The following is a 22,694-nucleotide window of genomic DNA, read 5'->3' as shown; positions in this document are numbered from 1 at the left end:
GGCCGAAATTCGGAATGTCACAGGTGGAGACCTTGTTAAGGGGGAATCTTGATCGCCTTTTCATGGGCCGTTATCCGTGATCATGGTTAGATTTCTGGGCATGAGATTAGCCAATGAAATAGACCATTGGCATATATTTTCGATAAGATTAGCCAATGAAATGGACCATTGACGTATGTTTTCGATGAGATTGACTAATGGACTGGACCATTGATTTTTGCTTTGATATTATTGATTAAAATGAGTTTTTCTTTCGTGAAAATGTTATGTTAAAGTAGTATATAACGTATTTTGACCTCGACGTTTGTTATATGCTGGAATTGGGTTAAATGGCTTATGTTTGTGTGCCTTAAACATGCATAGTGGATGCTCAATCCACTTAGAAGAAATGTATTACTCACTGAACCGTGATAGCTCATTCCATTCATCTTTCGTGTTTTTCAAGTTCCTTGGTTAGTAGCAAATAGAACGAGAGCGATGTCGTGGGACTTTTGGGAGATTGTTCTTTGGTTGTGGTTTGAAGCTGCGTTATTCGAGTAGAAGAACGGCCGTGTCATTCCCCATCTTGGTAGGTTTCGGGGTGTGACAATTGACATCATAGAATCGATGATTTTGGATTGTGTCAAATTCTACTGCAACAATGTGGTTCGTGGCGTTGCCATTGTTGGTTTCACTGGAGAGGCCCATGTAATAACTAGGCAGAGCTCCGGGAAATAGAGCTCCGAGAGGCAGAGCTCTGGGAAATTCTCTACTAGGAGCTAACCCAAAGGCGAACCCGTGGCCACCCAGAGGTGAATACTCATAAATCATAGTGAAGATGAACGTCATGGAGAAAGAGTAGACAAATCCACTGAATGAGTAGTTGAACTTTATTATTGAGTCAGGGTAGAAGGCATGACTCTGCTGTTGTTTAATTGTGTTGGTTAACGTTAGGAGGTCATTGCCCGTGATGCGGGTAAACCATCTAGGCTAGGATTCACTGACTGGAAACCATTGTACGTAAAACTGCTAGTATCATAAGCGAGTGCAAAGTTTGCCAGGGGAGAAACCGCCAGAACAATCACAAAAAACACATCCAGAAACTGGAGAAATTCGTTGCATACACTACTTAGAAGACATCCTTTGAATCTCCTAGGATCAACTTGAATCTAATGCAATTTCAGCTGTCAGTGCCCTGACTTGGATCACTATATATGCACCATTAACTCGTTGAATTTTTTAATCATATGGACCTGACCGCTAAACCATGCAAGGATTCAAACAAACTAGTAATAATCCTTATAAAAGGTGGACTTGCTCTTATAATTTGGAGGCTGACCAAAAGGGGAAACCAAAAAAGAAGGCAATTATGCTAGTGCAGACATTCCCACGAACAAGTGAATATACTGCATAAATTGGTTAGATCCATAGAATCTTAAAATTACAGTTCACATGTACTTGCAAAGTCGCAAACTACTAATACTTGATGTTTAAGACACTAGTTTGGTAATTACTTTGGATCTATGAAATGTGCTTTCAATTTAATATACCAATCTTAAGACTCATCTTCCTCCAGAGAGGACAGAGTCTGCTACAGAATATGCCTGTGAAAATGCCTTGTCCGAGGAAGACGGATAAGACATGCCAGACATACTAAAACCTTCATGATATGCAAATGTCAATCCACTTTTTAAATTACCAGGAGAGGATAACTCCTGCATTGCGACATCCCCTTCTAGGTACTGCACTACTTGACGCATTCTTGGTCTCGCTGTTGGCTTCGAATGGGAGCACATCAATCCAAGTTTCAACACTAGCTCCACATCCTTCGCCACGAAGTCTGTCCCTAAATTTGGATCTCTTGCCTCTAGAATGTCACCCTTATCCCAGCAAGAAAACACCCAGTCCACCAATATTACATCCTCCTTCTCCCGAGCCTCAATCGGCCTTCTTCCGCAAGCAACCTCAAGCAAAAATGCCCCAAACGCAAAAACGTCCGTGCTCGTAGTGGCCCTGGCGGTTCGAGCGATCTCTGGGGCCAAATATCCAAGAGTTCCCACCACATGGGTGGTTTGAGGATCAGTGCCATGATCGTATATTTTCGCAAGCCCAAAATCTCCTAACCTCCCATTTAGTTCTGAATCTAGCAAGATGTTGCTAGCTTTGATATCCCTGTGAATCACTACTCGTTCCCATCCTTCATGGAGATAAGACAGACCATGCGCAACACCTTTGATCACTCTAAATCTTTGGCTCCAATTGAGGGTCACCTTTGGTTGGTTATAGAGGTACTTGTCTAGGCTACCACTGGGCATATAGTCATAGACCAACAGCAGCTCACCCTTCCGACGGCAGTAACCGAGAAGCGTTACAATGTTCCGATGACGAAGCCGACCAATGCTAATAATCTCCGCAACGAACTCTCTCATCCCTTGCCTCGATTCATGAGAAACCCTTTTCACTGCAATCTCAGTTTTTGAGGTGGATAATACCCCTCTATAAACCCTACCGAATCCACCAGCTCCTAATAGCCCCTGATCTCTGAACCCCTTTGTGGCAACATAGAGATCTTTGTACTTGAACCTCTGAGGACTGTAGTCGCGCTCCCAATCCTCTAGAATCTCTGCGAATTTTCTCTTTCGTCTTATCAGATAAACCACAGCTAATATTAGCATTGACAGAAAGGACAACAACATGAAAGGCACTCCAATAGTAAGCAAGTATGATTTCTCCTCCTTTCTCACATGCGGTAGTCTAGGAAGCTGAGACAAAACCAATCCCTGAGCTTGTCCATTTACCTTAAAGCTCCATCCAACGATGTAATGAGCAGTTACTAATGAGCCGGTTGAAGACGAGAAACCCACGTACATGGTCTCCTTGATGATCGGTGAGAGATCAACGGACAGAGATAAAAGGGGAGTCTTCGGTTTCTCAACATTGATAGGAGCTAATGTGACGTTGAATTGCTTTTGCGAGCCATCATAATGCACCCAAACTTGCATGGCTTTACCACTCATCAGGCTCAAGTTTGTGAAGACCCCACCTGGACTTGCAGTGTATCCTGCCGGGGCAGATTTTACGGAGGTCAGCCCATTGATGTCGATCCCAACGTGGTTATCATTGATATCAAGGAATTCATGGTTTTGGATCGTGTCAAATTCTACTGCGACAATGTGGTTCGAGGAATTGCCATTGTTGGTTTCATTGAAGAGGCCAAAGTAATAACTAGGCAGTGCTCCGGGAAATTCTCTACGAGGAGCTAGAACGAAAGCGAACCCATAGCCGCCCAGAGGTGGGTACTCGTAAATCATGGTGAAGACAAATGTCGTGGAGAAAGAGTAGACAGATCCACTGGATGAGTTCTTGAACTTGATTGGGCCAGGGTAGAAGGCATGACTCTGCTTCTGCTTGGTTGCATTGGTTAACTTTAGGAGGCCATTGCCAGTGAATGCGGCTAAACCATCCAGGCTAAGATTCACCGACCGGAAACCATTGTATGTGAAACTGCTGCTATCCTGAGCGAGTGCAAAGTTTGCGAGGGAGGAAACCGCCAGAACAATCACAAAGAACATGTCCAGAAGCTGGGGAAATTAGCTGAATACACAACTCAGAAGATATCGTTTGAATCTCCCTAGAGTTGTTTCACTAGATATGCACCATTTACTCTTTAAATTTTCTAATCCTAGGACCCTACTGTCAAATCATGCAAGGATTCAAACTTGGTGTGCCACCCAAATCATACTCCATCTCTAAATTTATTTTTCCAGACTATGGCCTTGAGAATGACTCCTCATTTCTGTGACAAACTGATTGGCCTGAGACTCATCAGCATTTTAGAATTCTTCAATTGTTGCCTGTCCCTGTCTCCATTTTCCACATGTGTGGCCAAAATAGACTAAAGCGTCAGTCTACGGACACATTACTCCTGTTAAGGTTTATATCGTCTTCGGATAGTCGTCAATGACCCGATGCGTATGCAGAGTGCCAAATGTTATGAGGAAGTTTCCCAGCACAAACAAGCTTTCTGTTGTGAATTAAAAAGGAAATTAATAGATCTTGCAAATCAAATCTGACTTGTTAGCAGAAAAATCAACCAAAATGATAAAAAAAAACAGCACGTACTTTAGGCCGAGTGTCAATATCTACTTCACAAGAATAGCCAGCCATAAAGAATGCATTATCAATCAAAAATTTATAGAGTGACGATCAATCAATCAATCTCTCATCAGTTTCCCAACCCTAAGACAAAAATCCTCACAAGCACTCGTGTTTTTTTCACTAAGTTTCGCTAGAAAGCCTTAAGAGACACTCTAAACAGCTTGTGTTCGGGTTCAGTTTAAAATAAGAGAGGTAACATGCTTAAAAATGGAGAACCCGACCAAAGCCCAGGATGCGGGAATCCGGCCTGATTGTGGCCAGCTAGCCAGACCAGCCTTGATCCGGGAATCCTTGCGGCGTCCTTTCTCAACAGCAGACGCCTGCACTTAACCAATCCTCCTGAGCTTAGATCCCAACTCTGAAATGACATATTTGGCAAGAAATTGAGCCACAAAACTCAACAATTCTCCGCCTTGACTTGATGTTCGTAGCTTAGTTATAATGCTCAAAATCCATTCTGACTCTCCCAACGCTCCGACGAGCGTTCGTCATCCACAGAGGCCAATCAAGGTCTAGTGAAGCCTGAGCTTTGCCAGATGAATGAGCTGATCATCATGTTTACTGGATTCTCCGTTGTTGCAATATTTTTCATAACAGCCCTACCTTTCACCATGACATCTCAGATGAAATGATACTTAATATCGATTCGTTAGTTCAAGCATGATAAGTAGGATGTAAAGCCAAATATGTAGCATCTTGGTTGTCATGGATATTGTAACAATTTTCTGATCCTACACAAAGTCTAAAAGCAAACCACTTATCCATATCGTCTCCTTCGCTAGAAAAGGTTAGTGCCGTGTACTTTGTCTAAGTCTGTAACACCCCGGGTCTACACTGTGTAATATTGTCCGCTTTGGATCCGTCTCACGGCTTTAAAACGCGTTACATAGATATAAAACCCCAAACCTTATAAGCCAGTCTAGGACTCCCCCCCTAGGCGATGTGGGACAAGAGGCTTCCCCTCCCTTCCCTACGCACATCCAAGGACCGAGGCGCGGACGCACCGCCATCCCTCCTCCCTGCGCACCGCCGCCTGGGCTATCACACTCTCCACCCTTTAGGAGCACAGTGTCCTCACTGTGGTCTCACACACTGTCGGAAGTCGACTCTAATACCACCTGTAACGCCTCGAGTCTACACTATATAATATTATCCGTTTTGGACCCACTGACCCTCACAGCTTTAAAACATATTGTCTGGGGTAGAGGCGCAGTTGCATCGTCATCCCTCATCCCAGCACAATATTGTCTTCTTTGGGCCTCTCGCACTGGCGCGGATGCACTGCCATCCCAGCTACAAGCCTCCCTCAAGGCTTTGTTCTCAGCACAGCTGAAGCTTGTGTGGCTATAACACCCCAAGTATGTACTGTGTAATATTGTCCGCTTTAAAACCACTGACTCTCACGGTTTTAAAACGCGTTTCACACAAACTTCCGCTGTGCTGAGAACAAAGCCTTGAGGGGATGGGGTAGGTGAGTCCTGCACCCCAAAGAGGAAAATATTGAGCTCGGGAGAGGGATGGCGATGCGTTCGCACCTCCGCCCCTGACAACTCGTTTTAAAGCCGTGAGGGTCAGTGGGCCCAAAGCGGACAATATTACATTGTGTAAACCCAGGGTGTTACAAAGTCAAAGACAAGGCAACATCTTGCAAAGATGCCTTTCAACTCACTACACCACTTGCTAGCATAAACAGGTACATGTAACGGCCACTACCTAACTCGTGGTCTCACTGCAATTCGGTACTCCATACCGATGTCTATTGTCCCTTTCAAATATCTGAGGATACATTTCACGACCTCCTAGTGAGGGTAAAATTATTCAAAAAATCTTAAACCTATTGCACTTTTCTTAGTCATAAACCTTTTAACTGTGTCAATTGAATCCTAAATATTTTTTTCACGTTTTGCCATCCAGCCAATTTTGAATCACTATATATTGTTGTGTGATCCTCATACTGTTTACTTATTAGCATCTCACACGCTATGTCACATTTTTTACTATCTTGAGTGGTGATTATTTGATTTTCCATGAAGGTTTTATTATATCACCACACAACCTATTCAACCCCCTCGCCTTCTCGATCGTACTGTTAGCCCCAAAATCCACAACCCAAAGTTGTTCCTCCCATCAAACTTCTTAATTTCTACCTTTGCTCCAGAAATAATGGATTTTCCAAACAGTGGTTAGACAAGCAAAAACGCCAAATCAACTCTAGAACTGTAGCCCTAGCTCTGATACTAATTGTGGTCAAATAACACCGGTACTAACATATCTTACAAATCAAACATGAAGTCAAAAGAAGAAATTACCATAAAGTCAGCGAGGAACAGTAAAGGACACCAAATATATACGTAATTGGGTCTGAGTGTCGTTATTTACTTCATGAGAAGAGCCAACCGCAAAAAGTTCACGATCAATCGGAGATATTAGGGACTACAATCAATTGCTCAACCTCTCACATGTTTCCCAAACACCAAGACACAAATTCCCATAAGCACTCGTTTTTCAACGGTGGACGCCTGAACTCGACCAATCCTCTTGGGCTTCGATATATACTCCGAGACAACGGATTCGACAAGAAATTGAGCCACAAAACACGACATTTGCAGAGGACAGTAGTGTCCCCACAGATTTTAGGGCTTTTGTATGTTTCATATGTATGGCTTCTTCTTGAACTTGAGGAAGCTGAATACGTACAGTTGGGCAGTCTAATAATTTTATCTTAGTAGATGAGCTAAGTGCATTCTTTGTTTCACTAACTGGTCCTTGTCATTTCTTCGATCATAGGATCAACCCTTTTCAATCCTGAATAGACTTGCTAACGTCTGACTTTTATGTTCTCTGTAATTTGGAGGAAATTCGGCCGCAAGTTAATGTAATGTGTGTCAAATTCAAAGTTCTTACTGTACTTAGTTCTCATAAACAGGGTCAGTCTTTGTTCGTTTGATTGGAGGAGCGCTTATCCTACAAAAGCAGCGCCATTTAGGAGTTCATTGAAGAACAAATCGCTGCACGAGGTTCGTGATTAGCGAGCACTCTTACCATAACCGCCAAACCAACCTTTCACGAAAATACTTTCTTACATCTATTTACGATAGACAGAAACAACAGGCATAGCGGTCTGGACAATGACAGCCTTTGGTCACTTGATTCAGTGAAAGGCTTTATTGGCATGACATCTATGTTAGCATTCAATACGGCATCACATTAATATTCTTGCATGACATTTCTCAATTTTCTCCACTTATACATGTTAATAGATACTCTTCCTGAGAATAATTTTTCTGTTAGCATTCAATACGGCATCACAAACAAGTAATTATCCTTATACAAGGTAGACTTGCTCTTATAATTTGGAGGCTGACCAAAAGGGGAAACCAAAAAAGACAACAGTTTGCGCTAATGCAGACATTCCGAAGAACATCTAAGAATATGCAGCAGAAATTGGTTGACACATTGAACCTTACGCTACAGTATACATAGACTCACGGAGTCACAAACTACGAATACTTGATGTAGAACAACACTGGTTTGGTAACTGCTTTGGATCTACGAAATGTGCTTTCAATTTAATATACCATGCTTTAAGACTCATCTTCCACCAGAGAGGAGAGAGTTAGCAACGGTAGATGTCTGAGAAAATGCCTTGTCTGCGGAAGACGGACAAGACATGGCAGACACACTAAAACCTTCATTAAATGCAAATGGCAATCCGCTTTTTGAAATACCAAGTGATGATAACTCCTCTATTGCGAGATCGCCTTCCAAGTACTCCACTACTCGACGCATGCTTGGTCTCGCAGTTGGCTCAAACTGGGAGCACAACAATCCAAGTTGCAACACTAGCTCCACCTCCTTCGCCACAAGGTCCGTCCCTAAATTCGTATCTCTTGCCTCCAGAATGTCACCCTTATCCCAGCAAGAAAACACCCAGTCTACTAGTATCACATCCTCCTCCTCGCGAATCTCAATTGGTCTTCTTCCGCAAGCAACCTCGAGCAAAAATGCCCCAAACGCAAAAACGTCCGTGCTCGTAGTGGCCCTGGCTGTTCGTGTGTTCTCGGGGGCCATATATCCAAGAGTTCCCACCACATGGGTGCTTTGAGGATCGGTACCGTGATCATATAGTTTCGCAAGCCCGAAATCTCCTATCCTCCCATTTAGTTCTGAATCTAGCAAGATGTTGCTAGCTTTGATATCCCTGTGAATCACTACTTTTTCCCATCCTTCATGGAGATAGGAGAGGCCATATGCAACACCTTTGATCACTCTAAATCTTTGGCTCCAATTGAGGGTCACCTTTGGTTGGTTATAGAGGTACTTGTCTAGGCTTCCATTTGGCATATAGTCATAGACCAACAGCAGCTCACCCTTCCGACGGCAGTAACCGTGAAGCGTTACTATGTTCCGATGACAAAGCCGACCAATACTAATAATCTCCGCAATGAATTCTCTCATCCCTTGCCTTGATTCATGAGAAACCCTCTTCACTGCAATCTCAGTATTTGAGTTGGGTAATACCCCTCTATAGACCCTACCAAATCCACCAGCTCCTAATAGCTCCTGATCCCTGAACCCCTTTGTGGCAACATAGAGATCTTTGTACTTGAACCTATGAGGACTGTAGTCGCGCTCCCAATACTCAAGAACCTCTGCGAATTTCCTTCGTTTTCTTATTGCGTAAGCCACAGCAACGACTAGAATGGACAGAATAAACAAACACATGAAAGGCAGTCCAGTGGTGAGAAGATTGGATTTCTGCTTCTTTTTCTTATGGGGTAATCTGGGAAGTTGAGCCAAATCAAGCCTTTGAGCTTGTCCATTTACCTCAAAACTCCATCCGAGGATATAATGAGAAGTTAAGAGCGAGCCGGTTGCAGACGAGAACCCAACGTACATGGTCTCCTTGAAAATTGGCGAGAGATTGAAGGACAGAGACAAAAGGGGAATGCTCGGTTTGTCAACATTGACAGGAGCTAATGTGACACTGGTTTGTTTCTGCACAGCATCATAATCCACCCAAACTTGCATTGCTTTACCACTAATCAGACTCAAGTTTCTGAAGCCTTGCACGTTGTTTTCAGTGTATCCAGCTGGGGAAGATTTTACAGAGGTCAGCCCATTGACATCGATCCCAACATGGTTGTCATTGATATCACGGAATTCGTTGTTTTGAATCGTGTCAAATTCTACAGCGAAAATGTTGTTCGTGGCATTGCCGTTGTTGGTTTCATTGAAGAGGCCCAAAAAAAAACTAGGCCGAGCTCCAGGAATTTCTCTACGAGGGGCTATCACAAAGGCAAACCCATGACCGCCTACAGCTGAAAACTCGGGAATTATAGCAAAGACGAATGTGGTGGAGAACGAGTGGACAGCGCCGCTGGATGAGTTCTTGAACGTGATCGGATCCGGGTAGAAGGCATGACTTACCTTCTGTTTGGTCACGTTGGTTAGCCTCAGGAGGCCATTGCCAGTGAGTGCAGCTAAACCATCGAGGCTCAGATTCGCAGACTTGAAACCATTGTACGCGAAATCGCTGGTTTCGTGACTCGCTGCTGTGTTTGCCAGGAGAGAAACCGCCAGAACAATCACGAGGAACATGACCAGAGGGCTTTGAAGTTCCTATAATGATCCAAGAGACTTGCACAGCATCGAGTCGAAACTCATGCAATTTCAATCATTAGTGCCCCCCTAACAAACATACAACCGGCCTTCAGAATGAATCCTCTGTCGTGTGTTCAACTGATCGGTCCGAGTCATATTACACCTCTGTCGTTTGATTGACTAACTGGTCCGAGTTTTGTCAGCAACTTAAATTTCTTCGGGGACTCGCCTCTCTCTGTACGCCATTTACATATTCTAAGGAGTCGCCAAAGTAGACTAAAGGCGTCCGTCAACGTCAGTCGATGTTTCTTGGTCTTCCCATAGTAATCGCTGAGTCGGTAACCGATGGCGGACGATGACAGCAAAATGATGCCCAAGGTAGCTCACGACAAGCGTGCATATAAGGACAATGTCCCCACAAATTTTGACTCGTGTTTAATATCATTAGGCATGGCTCTCTTACCAAAAGGAGAGGATTAGTACATAAGATTAGGCAAGCCTAGTAATCCTATCATTAACATTGGCCCGGAATTCAATGTGTTGAGTTACATGTGCGAGACATCCTATGTCGGAGATTTAGAGCAATGTGAAATTTCAATCTCCGACATCAAAGATAAGGTCAGAGGTTGCTTAGATGTGATCTTTCAATCTCCAACATCCGAGATAAGGCTAGAGATTTAGACCCGGAATTGTGTGTGTTTAATATCATTAGGCATGGCTCTCTATGATTAATTTCAATCTCAAATATATTACTAAAAACATGTCACACCCCAAACTCAACAAGAATAAGGGCATGACACGGCCATCCTTTAACAAAAGGACGCAGCCTAAACATAACCAAAACTCACATGATATCAAAATATATGCAACCACATATATACATGATATAAAGTTTATTTGGTTACAATATCAAAGTTAACTACAATCCACCAAAAAAGCTAAGTACATTAAGCTCCACATCCATGTGTAACTCGTACCAAAAAGTCCCAACTATCAAAATGTTCTCTCCGACACCGGAACTCTCACGCCTACTAGCGTCTCGGTGAAGAACCTGAAAAACAAGTTAAATGAGAGGAATGAGCTACCACGGCTCAGTGAGTAATGCATTTCTTCTAAGTAGATCGAGCACCTACCATGCACACAGTTGTAAGACTAAACGAAAACTCAAATAACACAACATATAACCAACTCCAGGTTCAAAATACGTTGTATACTACTTTAAACATCACATTTTCACAATAGGAAAGCCCATTCCAATTAATAATATCAAAGAAGAAACCAATGGTCAAATCCATTGGCCAATCTCGGTGGTCCATTCCATTGGCCAATCTCATGCTCAGAAATCTAAGTATGATCACGGATAACGCCCCGTGAAAGGCGACCAAGATTCCCCCCTTGGCAAGGTCTCCACCTACTATAAGCCGGTGGCTCGGCCCACAAGGATATCCTAGACTAGTATGCGCATACCCACAACCCCTCATTTGGGTTCACAGAGACACTGAGCACCAAAATCCACAACAATATCATCCACCAATCTACAAAACCAATTCCAGAAATCATTTCATAAACCATTTCATAAACCGATATAAAACCCTTCATAAGCCACATTCAAATGCAAGAACTCCTCATGAGTCTTTCTCAAAAGGTTTCGCAAACCTATTTGCATTCAGTAAATTCAAACCGAAATCAAAAGATAATCTTTCATTTTAAATGCACAAGATGGCAGCAAATGCTCGATCCAATTTTATGTAATCAAAATGCCATTTCTTATATGATAACATATCTAATACATATCATTTTCTAAACATGAGTTTACAAATTCAAAGAAGAAATAGTACCACTCACCTTGAAAAGCTGAAAAACTAACCTACAGCGATTTCTCGAGCCGACACACTTGAATACCTAACAATAAGCCGAAAAACGGTATCAAAATCGAGTAAAATGTTACTTCAACTACAACTCGGCTCAACTAGGCTTAGATGCTAATATAACAACTAAAAGACGCCCTCAAAACGCTCGTCTAACGCGATTATCCAAAATCGCCCACAATACAACGCCTAAGCGCAAAACTTGATTGCGCCATAACTTTCTCCAGTAAACTCCAATCCAAGCAAGTTTATAGTCAAAAGAAAGCTTGTTCGGAGCACTACAGGAACCCCAACTTGGCAGCCCCAAAATCGAGCCGAAAACCGACGAAAATCGGCCTAAAAACCACTGTTCGCGTACTGTTCACTGCGCGCACTCAACTTCAAAAATTCATATCCAGCAAATCGTAAGTCCAAATCAGGCTCCGTAAAATCCCACAGCTCCGCAACACTGTAAACTACCAATTCTATAAAAATACGCAGCTGAACGACTCAAAAATCAGACTTCGCCGCTCGAATTTCCCAAAATTCCGAATTTAAACCCTAAATCGGAAAACTTCTCCGATCAAACGAACGAGGGGCGCGAGTACTTACCGAGCGTTGCGATTCGAAGTCGAATCGGCTAGGCGAGGTCCGCGCGGCGCAAAACCCTCTTCTCTCTTCTCTTTTTCTTCTTCTTCTTCCCTTTCCTCTCCTTTCTCCTCTTTTCCGTTTCTGTTTTTCTCAGCCAAGGAGCTCTCGGCCTCCTTTTTAATTTGGCCGAGAGTCCACTGTAGCTTATGTTGACTTGTTGACCTTTTTTTTTTTTTTTTTTTTTTTTTTTTCAGAACCCATATTTTACATTCTCCCCTCCTTAAAAAAATTTCGCCCTCGAAATTTAGAGCGAAATTTAGACGTGCCTCAATCATCGAACAAGTGAGGGTATTTGCGTCTTGCCTCCTCCTCAAGCTCCCAAGTGGCCTCCCTCTCGGTGTGGTTTTGCCATTGAATCTTTACGTACGGAATAGTGCGTTGTCGTAGCACTTGATCTTTTCTATCAACAATGCGTACTGGTTGCTCGTCATATGATAGGTTTTCCTTTAACCGCAAAGGTGTAAAGTCAAGCACATGTTCAGGATTTGGCACATATCTCCGCAATAAAGACACATGGAACACATCATGCACGCCCGATAACGCTGGTGGTAAAGCCAGTTTATAAGCAACTTCACCAATCTTCTCTAATATTAAGAATGGTCCCACATATCTTGGACTTAACTTACCACGAGTGCCAAATCTCATAACGCCTTTCATTGGAGAGACTTTGAGGAATGCATGATCTCCCACATTGAACTCTACCTTGCGTCTTTTGAGGTCAGCATAGCTTTTCTGACGGCTTTGTGCTGTTCTCAAATGCTCTCGAATCACCCTGACTTTCTCTTCTGACTGCTGAATAAACTCTGGACCGGTTAATCTTTTCTCACCAACATCATCCCAACATACGGGAGTTCTGCATTTTCGACCGTATAGAGCTTCAAAAGGAGCCATCTTGATGCTAGAATGATAGCTGTTATTATAAGAAAACTCCGCCAAATGAAGGTGTTCGTCCCACGAACCGCCAAAGTCAATAACACAGGATCTTAGCATGTCCTCTAATGTCTCGAATCGTTCTTTCGGATCATCCCATCTGTTTTGCGGGTGAAAAGCCGTGCTAAAGTTGAGTTTAGTACCCAATGCTCCTTGCAAACTCTTCCAAAAGTTAGACACAAACCTGGGATCCCCGTCGGAAACAATGCTCACCGGCACCCCATGAAGCTTCACTATCTCATTAACATACCGCTTCGCCATATCCTCAAGTGAAAGACCGAATCGATATGACAAAAAGTGAGCAGATTTAGTCAATCGATCGACAATCACCCATATAGCATTCTTACCACTAGGTGTCCTCGGTAGACCGACGATGAAGTCCATGGTAATATGCTCCCACTTCCACTTAGGTATTTCAAGTGGGTGTAGCTGTCCACCTGGTTTTTGATGCTCAATCTTCACTTGCTGGCAAACCAAACACTGGTCAACAAACTTCACGATATCTTTCTTCATGTTGATCCACCAAAAATTCTCTCTCACATCCCTGTACATTTTAGTGCTTCCCGGATGGATAGAGAATCTCGTACTATGAGCTTCCTGCAATATCTCTTTTTTCAATCCCGAATCATCAGGAACGCATAGCCGACCATGAAACCTCAATGACCCATCTGCATGGATACTGAAGTCCTTTTGTCTCCCAGCTTCTACTCCTTCTCTAATCTTTCCCAACTGAGAATCCCCATTCTGTTTAGCCTTAATTCTATCAATCAACATTGGTTGTACTTGAAGATTAGCTAATCGAGCACCAAGCTGATGTACCAATACCTCCAAGTCCAACTTCCTCATATCCTCAAGAATAGGCTTCTGAGAAGTGAGCAATGTAGCCATGTTTCCATAAAATTTACGACTTAGGGCATCGGCTACTACATTTGCCTTACCTGGATGGTAATTGATAGACAGGTCGTAATCCTTTAAGAGTTCTAGCCATCTCCTCTGTCTCATGTTTAATTCTTTCTGAGTAAAGATGTACTTCAAACTCTTATGATCAGTAAAGACCTCACATTTCTCACCATACAAGTAGTGCCGCCATATCTTCAAGGCAAACACAACCGCTGCTAACTCTAAATCATGAGTGGGATAGTTTTTCTCATGTACTTTCAACTGTCTAGAGGCATAGGCTATAACTTTACCATTCTGCATAAGAACACAACCTAAACCTTCCTTAGATGCATCACAGTAGATTGTGAAACCACTAGTACCTGAAGGCAATGTCAATATAGGAGCCGACACTAACCGTCTCTTCAACTCTTGGAAACTGCTCTCACACTGATCTGACCACACAAATTTAACTCCCTTCTGAGTTAGGCGAGTAAGTGGACCGGCAAGTTTAGAAAATCCCTCCACGAACCGCCTATAGTAGCCCGCTAGACCAAGAAAACTTCTCACTTCTGTGACATTGGTAGGGCGACTCCATTGGACAACCGCTTCAACTTTCCTCGGGTCAACCGAAATGCCATCCTTCGAGATTATATGGCCTAAGAATTCTATATGATCAAGCCAGAAATCGCACTTACTGAATTTAGCAAACAACTTCTTTTCACGCAAAGTTTGCAAGACAAACCTCAAGTGTTGTTTATGTTCCTCCAAACTCTTCGAATACACCAAAATATCATCAATAAACACCACAATAAACTTATCAAGATATTGCCTGAACACCCTATTCATCAAATCCATGAAAGCAGCAGGTGCATTTGTTAATCCAAAAGGCATGACAAGAAATTCATAATGGCCATACCTTGTCCTGAAAGCAGTTTTAGGTACATCATCTGCCTTTATCTTCAACTGATGATACCCAGAACGAAGGTCAATCTTAGAAAATACCTGAGCTCCCTGAAGTTGATCAAACAAATCATCAATCCGGGGCAAAGGGTATTTATTTTTTATCGTCACCTTATTAAGTTCTCGATAATCGATGCAAAGCCGCATACTACCATCCTTCTTTTTCACAAAAAGAACCGGAGCTCCCCAAGGCGAAACGCTGGGTCTAATAAAACCCTTATCCAATAATTCTTGCAGCTGAATTTTTAATTCCTTCAATTCAGACGGTGCCATCCGATATGGTGCCTTAGAGATAGGCGTAGTACCAGGCATCAAATCAATAAAAAAATCAATCTCTCTATCAGGAGGCAAGCCAGGCAAATCTTCAGGAAACACATCTGGAAATTCTCTGACAATAGGAATATTTTCAAGCTTTACAACATCTTTACTTGTGTCTTTTACACAAGCCACATAACCACAACAACCCTTCCTCAAAAGCTTTCTCACTTGTAAAGCTGATATCAATCTTGGCAAAGTGCCTTTACAACTTCCCGAAAAAGAGAATTCGGGTTGATTTGGAAGTCGAAAGACAACCTTCTTAGAATAGCAATCAACAGTTGCATGATATGTGGATAACCAATCCATTCCCAAAATAACATCGAAATCCCATATATCTAACTCCACCAAATCGACAGGTAATACTACATCATTAATCCGGAGCAAACATCTCTTGTACACACGGTTAGCAATCAGGAAATTTCCAGTAGGAGTATCAACATACATTTCATGCTCAAGAGGCTCAGGCAACACATCAAGTTTCCTTGCGAAGTCAATGGCAATAAAGGAATGCGTAGCACCCGAATCAAACAGCGCATACGCATATTGAGAGGCAATACAAATATTACCTGCAACAACTGCGTTGGACGCCGCCGCATCCTCCTTTGTTATCGCAAAAACTTTCCCAGTCGTCTTTTGCCTTTCCTGATTTCCTTGGGGCCTACCAAATTGAAGATGCAGCTTCCTCATAGAACAAGCGGATGCTAGGTGCCCAAAGTTGCCCACAAACAAAACACACCCTACTATCTCCAGTGGATATCCTTCTGTGTAGGACAATCACGCGCCATATGTCCTATTTTCCCACAAAGGAAGCAAGCTCCTGTCTTGCGGTAACAAGGACCGCTATGACGCTTGCCACAAGTAGCACAAGGACCCGGATTACTCTGAATCTTGGGCCTTCCTGACTGATTGAAATCCCTCCGCTTTTTGCTACTATTGGTCCGACTATCATGATAATCAGTGGGCTTAAACCTCTTGTACTGAGGTGTACCCTGTACGCCGCTCTCCAACATGTCTTGCTCCACCCTAATCGCTCGATCCAAGACATCTTTGTACGTAGTCAGTACAAAAGGCGTGAGAATACTGCGAATATCAGGTCGAAGTCCTCGCTGAAAGTGTTCTGCCCTCCGCTTTTCACTAGCCACGAAGCCTTCCTCGAATCTACTAAGCTGATTAAAGCGGGCTGCATACTCCATAACTGACGAGCTACCTTGAGATACATTTGCAAAGTCACTCCTCATTTTCGCTTGGAATGACTCGGGGAAGAATTGGGCATTGAATGCTTCAGTGAAGTCCTTCCAGGAAATGATTACATCAGTACCTCCAAGGGCGGGTCTAGTCCCCTGCCACCAACATATAGCTTCACCTTCCAAATAACGAGTGGCAAAGTTAACCTTTTGATTGCCATGAACATTTTCCGCTCTAAAGATTTCCTCTATGCTTCTAATCCAACCATCGGCCTTAAGAGGATCAAACTTCCCATCAAACTTAGGTGGATCTGCCTTTCTGAATTGTGCGAAGGTGCATGAGTCAGTGGTGCCACCTTCACTTAATTCCTTCGCCTGACGATACCAATGAATCATTGCTTGAGCGAAATCAGTCGGAGGATTAGGCTCTTGGGGTTCTTCCCTAGCTTCTGGTGAGTCGGAACTCACTTCATATTGGTCCTCCCGTCTCCTCTTTAAAGTCACACCTTGAGAACGTTGAGGCATATCTCTAGAGTCAGAAGTAATGACTCGCTTGCCTTTATTCTTCTTAAGAACTGAGGCAAGTGGCTCCGAGTCAGAACTCATGGTCGCCTGAACCCAAGAATGAAATACCACTTAGTATATAAAAATCTAGCGCAAAAATCTATCACACAATCTCACAACGTCCCATATCTATACTCCAAAAATCAAAACTTATGCTCTGATACCAATAAATGTCACACCCCAAACTCAACAAGAATAAGGGCATGACACGGCCATCCTTTAACAAAAGGACGCAGCCTAAACATAACCAAAACTCACATGATATCAAAATATATGCAACCACATATATACATGATATAAAGTTTATTTGGTTACAATATCAGAGTTAACTACAATCCACCAAAAAAGCTAAGTACATTAAGCTCCACATCCATGTGTAACTCGTACCAAAAAGTCCCAACTATCAAAATGTTCTCTCCGACACCGGAACTCTCACGCCTACTAGCGTCTCGGTGAAGAACCTGAAAAACAAGTTAAATGAGAGGAATGAGCTACCACGGCTCGTTGAGTAATGCATTTCTTCTAAGTAGATCGAGCACCTACCATGCACACAAGCTTGTAAGACTAAACGAAAACTCAAATAACACAACATATAACCAACTCCAGGTTCTCTAAAATACGTTGTATACTACTTTAAACATCACATTTTCACAATAGGAAAGCCCATTCCAATTAATAATATCAAAGAAGAAACCAATGGTCAAATCCATTGGCCAATCTCGTCGAAAAGCACACGCCAATGGTCCATTCCATTGGCCAATCTCATGCTCGAAATCTAAGTATGATCACGGATAACGCCCGTGAAAGGCGACCAAGATTCCCCCTTGGCAAGGTCTCCACCTACTATAAGCCGGTGGCTCGGCCCACAAGGATATCCTAGACTAGTATGCGCATACCACAACCCTCATTTGGGTTCACGAGACACCGAAAGCACCAAAATCCACAACAATATCATCCACCAATCTACAAAACCAATTCCAGAAATCATTTCATAAACCATTTCATAAACCGATATAAAACCCTTCATAAGCCACATTCAAATGCAAGAACTCCTCATGAGTCTTTCTCAAAAGGTTTCGCAAACCTATTTGCATTCAGTAAATTCAAACCGAAATCAAAAGATAATCTTTCATTTTAAATGCACAAGATGGCAGCAAATGCTCGATCCAATTTTATATAATCAAAATGCCATTTCTTATATGATAACATATCTAATACATATCTTTTTCTAAACATGAGTTTACAAATTCAAAGAAGAAATAGTACCACTCACCTTGAAAAGCTGAAAAACTAACCTACAACGATTTCTCGAGCCGACACACTTGAATACCTAACAATAAGCCGAAAAACGGTATCAAAATCGAGTAAAATGTTACTTCAACTACAACTCGGCTCAACTAGGCTTAGATGCTAATATAACAACTAAAAGACGCCCTCAAAACGCTCGTCTAACGCGATTATCCAAAATCGCCCACAATACAACGCCTAAGCGCAAAACTTGATTGCGCCATAACTTTCCTCCAAGAAACTCCAATCCAAGCAAGTTTATAGTCAAAAGAAAGCTTGTTCGAGCACTACAGGAACCCCAACTTGGCAGCCCCAAAATCGAGCCGAAACCGACGAAAATCGGCCTAAAAACCACTGTTCGCGTACTGTTCACTGCGCGCACTCAACTTCAAAAATTCATATCCAAAGCAAATCGTAAGTCCAAATCAGTTCAAAATCCCACAAATTCTCCGCAACACCGTAAACTACCAATTCTATAAAAATACGCAGCTCGAACGACTCAAAAATCGACTTCGCCGCTCGAATTTCCCAAAATTCCGAATTTAAACCCTAAATCGGAAAACTTCTCCGATCAAACGAACGAGGGCGCGAGTACTTACCGAGCGTTGCGATTCGGTCGAATCGGCTAGGCGAGGTCCGCGCGGCGCAAAACCCTCTTCTCTCTTCTCTTTTTCTTCTTCTTCTTCCCTTTCCTCTCCTTTCTCCTCTTTTCCGTTTCTGTGTTTCTCAGCCAAGGAGCTCTCGGCCTCCTTTTTAATTTGGCCGAGAGTCCACTGTAGCTTATGTTGACTTGTTGACCTTTTTTTTTTTTTTTTTTTTTTTTTTTTTTTTCAAAACCCATATTTTACAAAACATACATTGAATACCATGAGGATGGTTAAGACGTGTTATCGTGATATGGTCCAACAAAATATATACAATATAAATTAATTAGTCAAGATAATTATCAAGTGAATTCACAAATATCTTACTTTCCAAAATTGAATTTTAATTTGTCTTCTCTCTTCCATTGAACTATCTTTCCCAAATTAATTTTCATATTTATCACTCTCTCCACACAAATTCAATTTTTTTTTCTTTTTTTCTTTAAACCACACGTGTGCAATTTTTGCTAGTTTTTAAGAAAAAGAGAATTTACTTCTCCCAATCGTTTACTCAGACATATAACGAAATGAAAATTTCGAGTGACTTGTACAAAAGCTCTAACCAACATTCAATGATTAAAATTTATATATCCTTAGAATTTTCAATCTCTATTTTATGGCCTTCTATTTTCCTTTTTCCTTTTATAAACATTTTCTTCTTTTTGCCTAGTAATTTTGTGGTCCACAAACCTGGGCCAAGATTGAGGACATCTCAGCTGGATCTCCTTATCCAAGTCGGGACCCACATCCATTGGCGAATCTACCGCTCACAAGCTTCCACGTCAGACATTTACTTAAGTCCCGCAGAATCACACGATGACCAATATGATGATGCCATAGCTTTTTAATGATGCACATACCAAGAAAATCATTGAATTTTCATGTTGCTCTAATTGCCACGGAAACAAGGTAGCTATGAGACGAAGGAAAAGAAAAATAATACATTTAATCGTTGAACTTGCAATAATTTTTCAATGTGATCCCTGAACTGATAATTTAGACAATTAAGTTCTTGAACTTGTTAGATTTTTCTAATCCACTTCATATTCCAACTCCGACAAATTGAAGCCAACGGTAGTGGGCGGAAATTGGATGTGAAAATAATCGGTCGTGCTAGAAATTGAAAGGCTAGTGAGAGCTTGCTTAGTAGCTTTTCGGACTATTATATATTCAATTTGGTTGATGCAAATTGATTGCCCATGGCGACACCGACCCTTTTTTTTGTCACATACCAAAACTTGTGACGGGGACTGACAGAGACATCAAGCTCGATTTGCCGGGATCGGTGACCAAAAGAGTTAATTAGGAAACATATTACGGATACGGGGATTCGGTCGCAAAAATTACAAATGTGAGGGCCACATTGAAGAATCAGGAGGGTATTCAGGGACTGATCGTCCACAATTTCTAATAGATAGGGGGGAACGCGAGAGAAAACAAGCAGCCAACAAACCAGAGGCTCGTGGAGGACCCAAGATAGAGAAAAAGAGAGAAGAATGGCTGCTGCTTCTTTCACCATCCACTCATCTTCTTCTCTTGTTCCCGCGACCAGAGCTTCGAAGAGTTTCCATGGAGGCCGCCACCATCACCAGTTCCTCATCTTCCACGGTCCCGAACAAGCCTCCAGAGCCTCCAGGAAGCCCCTCTCTCTCAGGGTCCGAGCTGCCAAGCTTCCCTCTGGGGTACCATCAAACTCTCTCTCTCTCTCTCTCTCTCTCTCTCTCTCTCTCTCTCTCTCTAGGATTTCAGCTCATCTTGGAATTACTGGAAGCGCAGGTGGAGGTGCCGAAAGTAGAGCCCAAGTTCCAGGCTCCATTTCTTGGGTTCACAAGAACTGCCGAGGTTTGGAACTCCAGAGCTTGCATGATTGGCCTCATCGGGACTTTCATTGTCGAACTGGTCAGTCAGCCTCGTCTTTCTAGCTTAGTAATTTCTTGATCCTTTTATTTCAAGGACGTTCTGGTATTATGGTTTACTAAATTTAGTGATGCTTGATATGAGAGAGAGTAAATTAACTTGTGCTCTTGAGACACTTTAAACATGTCTAATTAGGAACAATCGATTTTCATGATAGCAATTTTACATAATATGAATTGATAAGTTTTTTTTCGAGAGCACTCTCGTCGGCAGAATTCTATAAAATAATCCGACAAATTATAAATGACATTTAAGTTAATGGTGCCATCCCAAACACCCCGCGAAATTCTGTAGTATTACTGTGTGTCAATTTAATATCCGGTCTTAATCTCTTCTATGGCATTATTCTAGTAAAACCTTGCATCAAATTTTTGCGCACCCGATGATGGTTTTTTCTTGATTTTGATCAGATAATACACAAAGGGATTCTTCAGGTGATTGGAGTGGAGGTGGGCAAGGGCCTCGATCTTCCTCTCTGAGAAATTTCAACTCCCCTCATGTTTGAAATCTCCCTCTTTAGAGATAGTAAATACAATGACTTCATGTTGGTGACAACTCCCTTTGACTCTACCACTCTTGCTGCATAACGAGTAACCCTGTGCTGCTACACTGGCTTTTCTTGTTGAATAGCTTGCATAGTTGATTCCAAAGGTTTTAATTTTTGCTTGCAAATGACACTAACATCTTCCTCTCTTGACCATCAACAAGACAGTACAGCAACTACATAAAAGAGTATGAATTTGATCCTTCTCAATGAATAGCTAATTTGGATGTCTTCGATACAGAAGTTGGCAGATGTATGAGAATCAATTTTTACTAATCACTACCAGGTTTCGCTTGCTGAACACCAGATCATGTCGACATCGCAATAAAAGAAGCATCAACTTTAAACCTAGAGGAAACCGAATTTGACATTTCTTGCCAATAGCAAGGGCTAATAAACTACAAGCCGTATGTACAAATTGCACCATAAGCAGTTGAACTAAAAGGGACTAAAATTGAAACATCAAATGCTTTGTAGTCACGAGGCAGCTAACCTCCCTGGTGTTCACAATCAGCTAATCAGAAAATGGTAGAGATCACTCCGAACAGACAAGATGCAACTGTAGCAAAATTTTAACCGTTTCAATCATTTTCGGAACCCAACATAGTATGACAAACTTATTCATATCACTTCACTCTATTTGAAAAAGCTATACGGGACTCATAAGTTGAAAATCACTTTTTCCTTGGCTTAGATGCCTCATGATACGCTGTTACATTCTCTGTTAATACTAAAGAAGCTCAAACTTCTACTGAGTAATAAGAACACAGCTTACAGAACCCGGCAGATCCGAGAATCTACAATTGGCACTCGAGAAGAGGACTTGGAACAATCAAGCGCCTCGGATAGTGACATGCGACCATTCCTCCATGCAGACTCTGCCCAGCTCTTCAGTCTCTCTCCCTCGCCCTTTCTATTCTCCTGAACACAGAGGATCTCTGCATGCGCACCTACATTAAGGCATGTAGCTTGTCAATGGACAAAGGTTATTTAGAGCTGTAAGCCAGCATATCCACGAGAGGTCCTATTGCATGTGTGAAAAGCAGGATACAAAGTATCTCTAACAGGCATGACAAATATGTTCTTAAAAACCATGAGACAAATGCTAAGCCAGACTGCTATAGCAAGAGAAAAGATGACAGTATTGACTAGAAACATGTGGACCTTCTCATTTCCTCCATAAAAACCTGATTAGATCCTTTAGTTGAAAGCTATCCTTGTAATTCTG

At 42.2% G+C, this 22,694-nt stretch overlaps 4 protein-coding genes and 1 long non-coding RNA gene across 5 annotated transcripts; 1 reads left to right on the top strand and 4 right to left on the bottom strand.

Moving 5' to 3' along the window:
- Positions 1–1,383: 1,383 nt before the first annotated feature.
- Positions 1,384–3,689, bottom strand: LOC115692794 (L-type lectin-domain containing receptor kinase IV.1-like). The gene has a single exon (XM_030619755.2). The coding sequence runs from the start codon at positions 3,549–3,551 to the stop codon at positions 1,542–1,544; it is 2,010 nt and encodes a 669-aa protein (XP_030475615.2). The 5' UTR covers positions 3,552–3,689; the 3' UTR covers positions 1,384–1,541.
- Positions 3,690–7,512: 3,823 nt separating this feature from the next.
- On the bottom strand, positions 7,513–9,892 carry LOC130134326 (L-type lectin-domain containing receptor kinase IV.1-like). Its single transcript, XM_030619754.2, has one exon. It carries the CDS (start codon positions 9,736–9,738, stop codon positions 7,729–7,731), a length of 2,010 nt encoding a protein of 669 aa, XP_030475614.2. The 5' UTR covers positions 9,739–9,892; the 3' UTR covers positions 7,513–7,728.
- Positions 9,893–10,717: 825 nt separating this feature from the next.
- On the bottom strand, positions 10,718–12,295 carry LOC130138861 (uncharacterized). Its single transcript, XR_008817133.1, has 3 exons — positions 12,201–12,295; positions 11,587–11,643; positions 10,718–10,792 (listed from the first exon to the last, which is right to left on the bottom strand). It is a non-coding gene; the product is annotated as an uncharacterized LOC130138861 (long non-coding RNA).
- A 3,771-nt stretch (positions 12,296–16,066) lies between these two features.
- Positions 16,067–17,116, bottom strand: LOC130138935 (uncharacterized). The gene has a single exon (XM_056314540.1). It carries the CDS (start codon positions 17,114–17,116, stop codon positions 16,067–16,069), a length of 1,050 nt encoding a protein of 349 aa, XP_056170515.1.
- Positions 17,117–20,423: 3,307 nt separating this feature from the next.
- Positions 20,424–21,580, top strand: LOC115692796 (light-harvesting complex-like protein OHP1, chloroplastic). Its single transcript, XM_030619760.2, has 3 exons — positions 20,424–20,687; positions 20,782–20,904; positions 21,333–21,580. The coding sequence occupies exons 1-3, from the start codon at positions 20,502–20,504 to the stop codon at positions 21,399–21,401; spliced, it is 378 nt and encodes a 125-aa protein (XP_030475620.2). The 5' UTR covers positions 20,424–20,501; the 3' UTR covers positions 21,402–21,580.
- The last annotated feature ends 1,114 nt before the right edge of the window (positions 21,581–22,694 follow it).

The sequence above is a fragment of the Syzygium oleosum genome, unplaced genomic scaffold, assembly GCF_021117445.2.
Source record: "Syzygium oleosum isolate NSW1041296 unplaced genomic scaffold, Sole_v2.1 Sole_v2.09, whole genome shotgun sequence".
Classification (NCBI taxonomy): domain Eukaryota; kingdom Viridiplantae; phylum Streptophyta; class Magnoliopsida; order Myrtales; family Myrtaceae; genus Syzygium; species Syzygium oleosum.
Note: the sequence above shows the minus strand (reverse complement) of the source record. Positions and strands in the feature narration are given on the sequence as shown.

What these genes read in the sequence shown, in the direction of transcription:
- LOC115692796 (XM_030619760.2), top strand. Translation starts at nt 20,502, where the DNA reads ATGGCTGCTGCTTCTTTCACCATCCACTCATCTTCTTCTCTTGTTCCC. An exon ending in CTGCCAAGCTTCCCTCTGGG is followed by an intron (nt 20,688 to 20,781) that starts GTACCATCAAAC and finishes CTGGAAGCGCAG; the next exon opens with GTGGAGGTGCCGAAAGTAGA. An exon ending in GGACTTTCATTGTCGAACTG is followed by an intron (nt 20,905 to 21,332) that starts GTCAGTCAGCCT and finishes GATTTTGATCAG; the next exon opens with ATAATACACAAAGGGATTCT.
- LOC115692794 (XM_030619755.2), bottom strand. Translation starts at nt 3,551, where the DNA reads ATGTTCTTTGTGATTGTTCTGGCGGTTTCCTCCCTCGCAAACTTTGCA.
- LOC130134326 (XM_030619754.2), bottom strand. Translation starts at nt 9,738, where the DNA reads ATGTTCCTCGTGATTGTTCTGGCGGTTTCTCTCCTGGCAAACACAGCA.
- LOC130138935 (XM_056314540.1), bottom strand. Translation starts at nt 17,116, where the DNA reads ATGAGTTCTGACTCGGAGCCACTTGCCTCAGTTCTTAAGAAGAATAAA.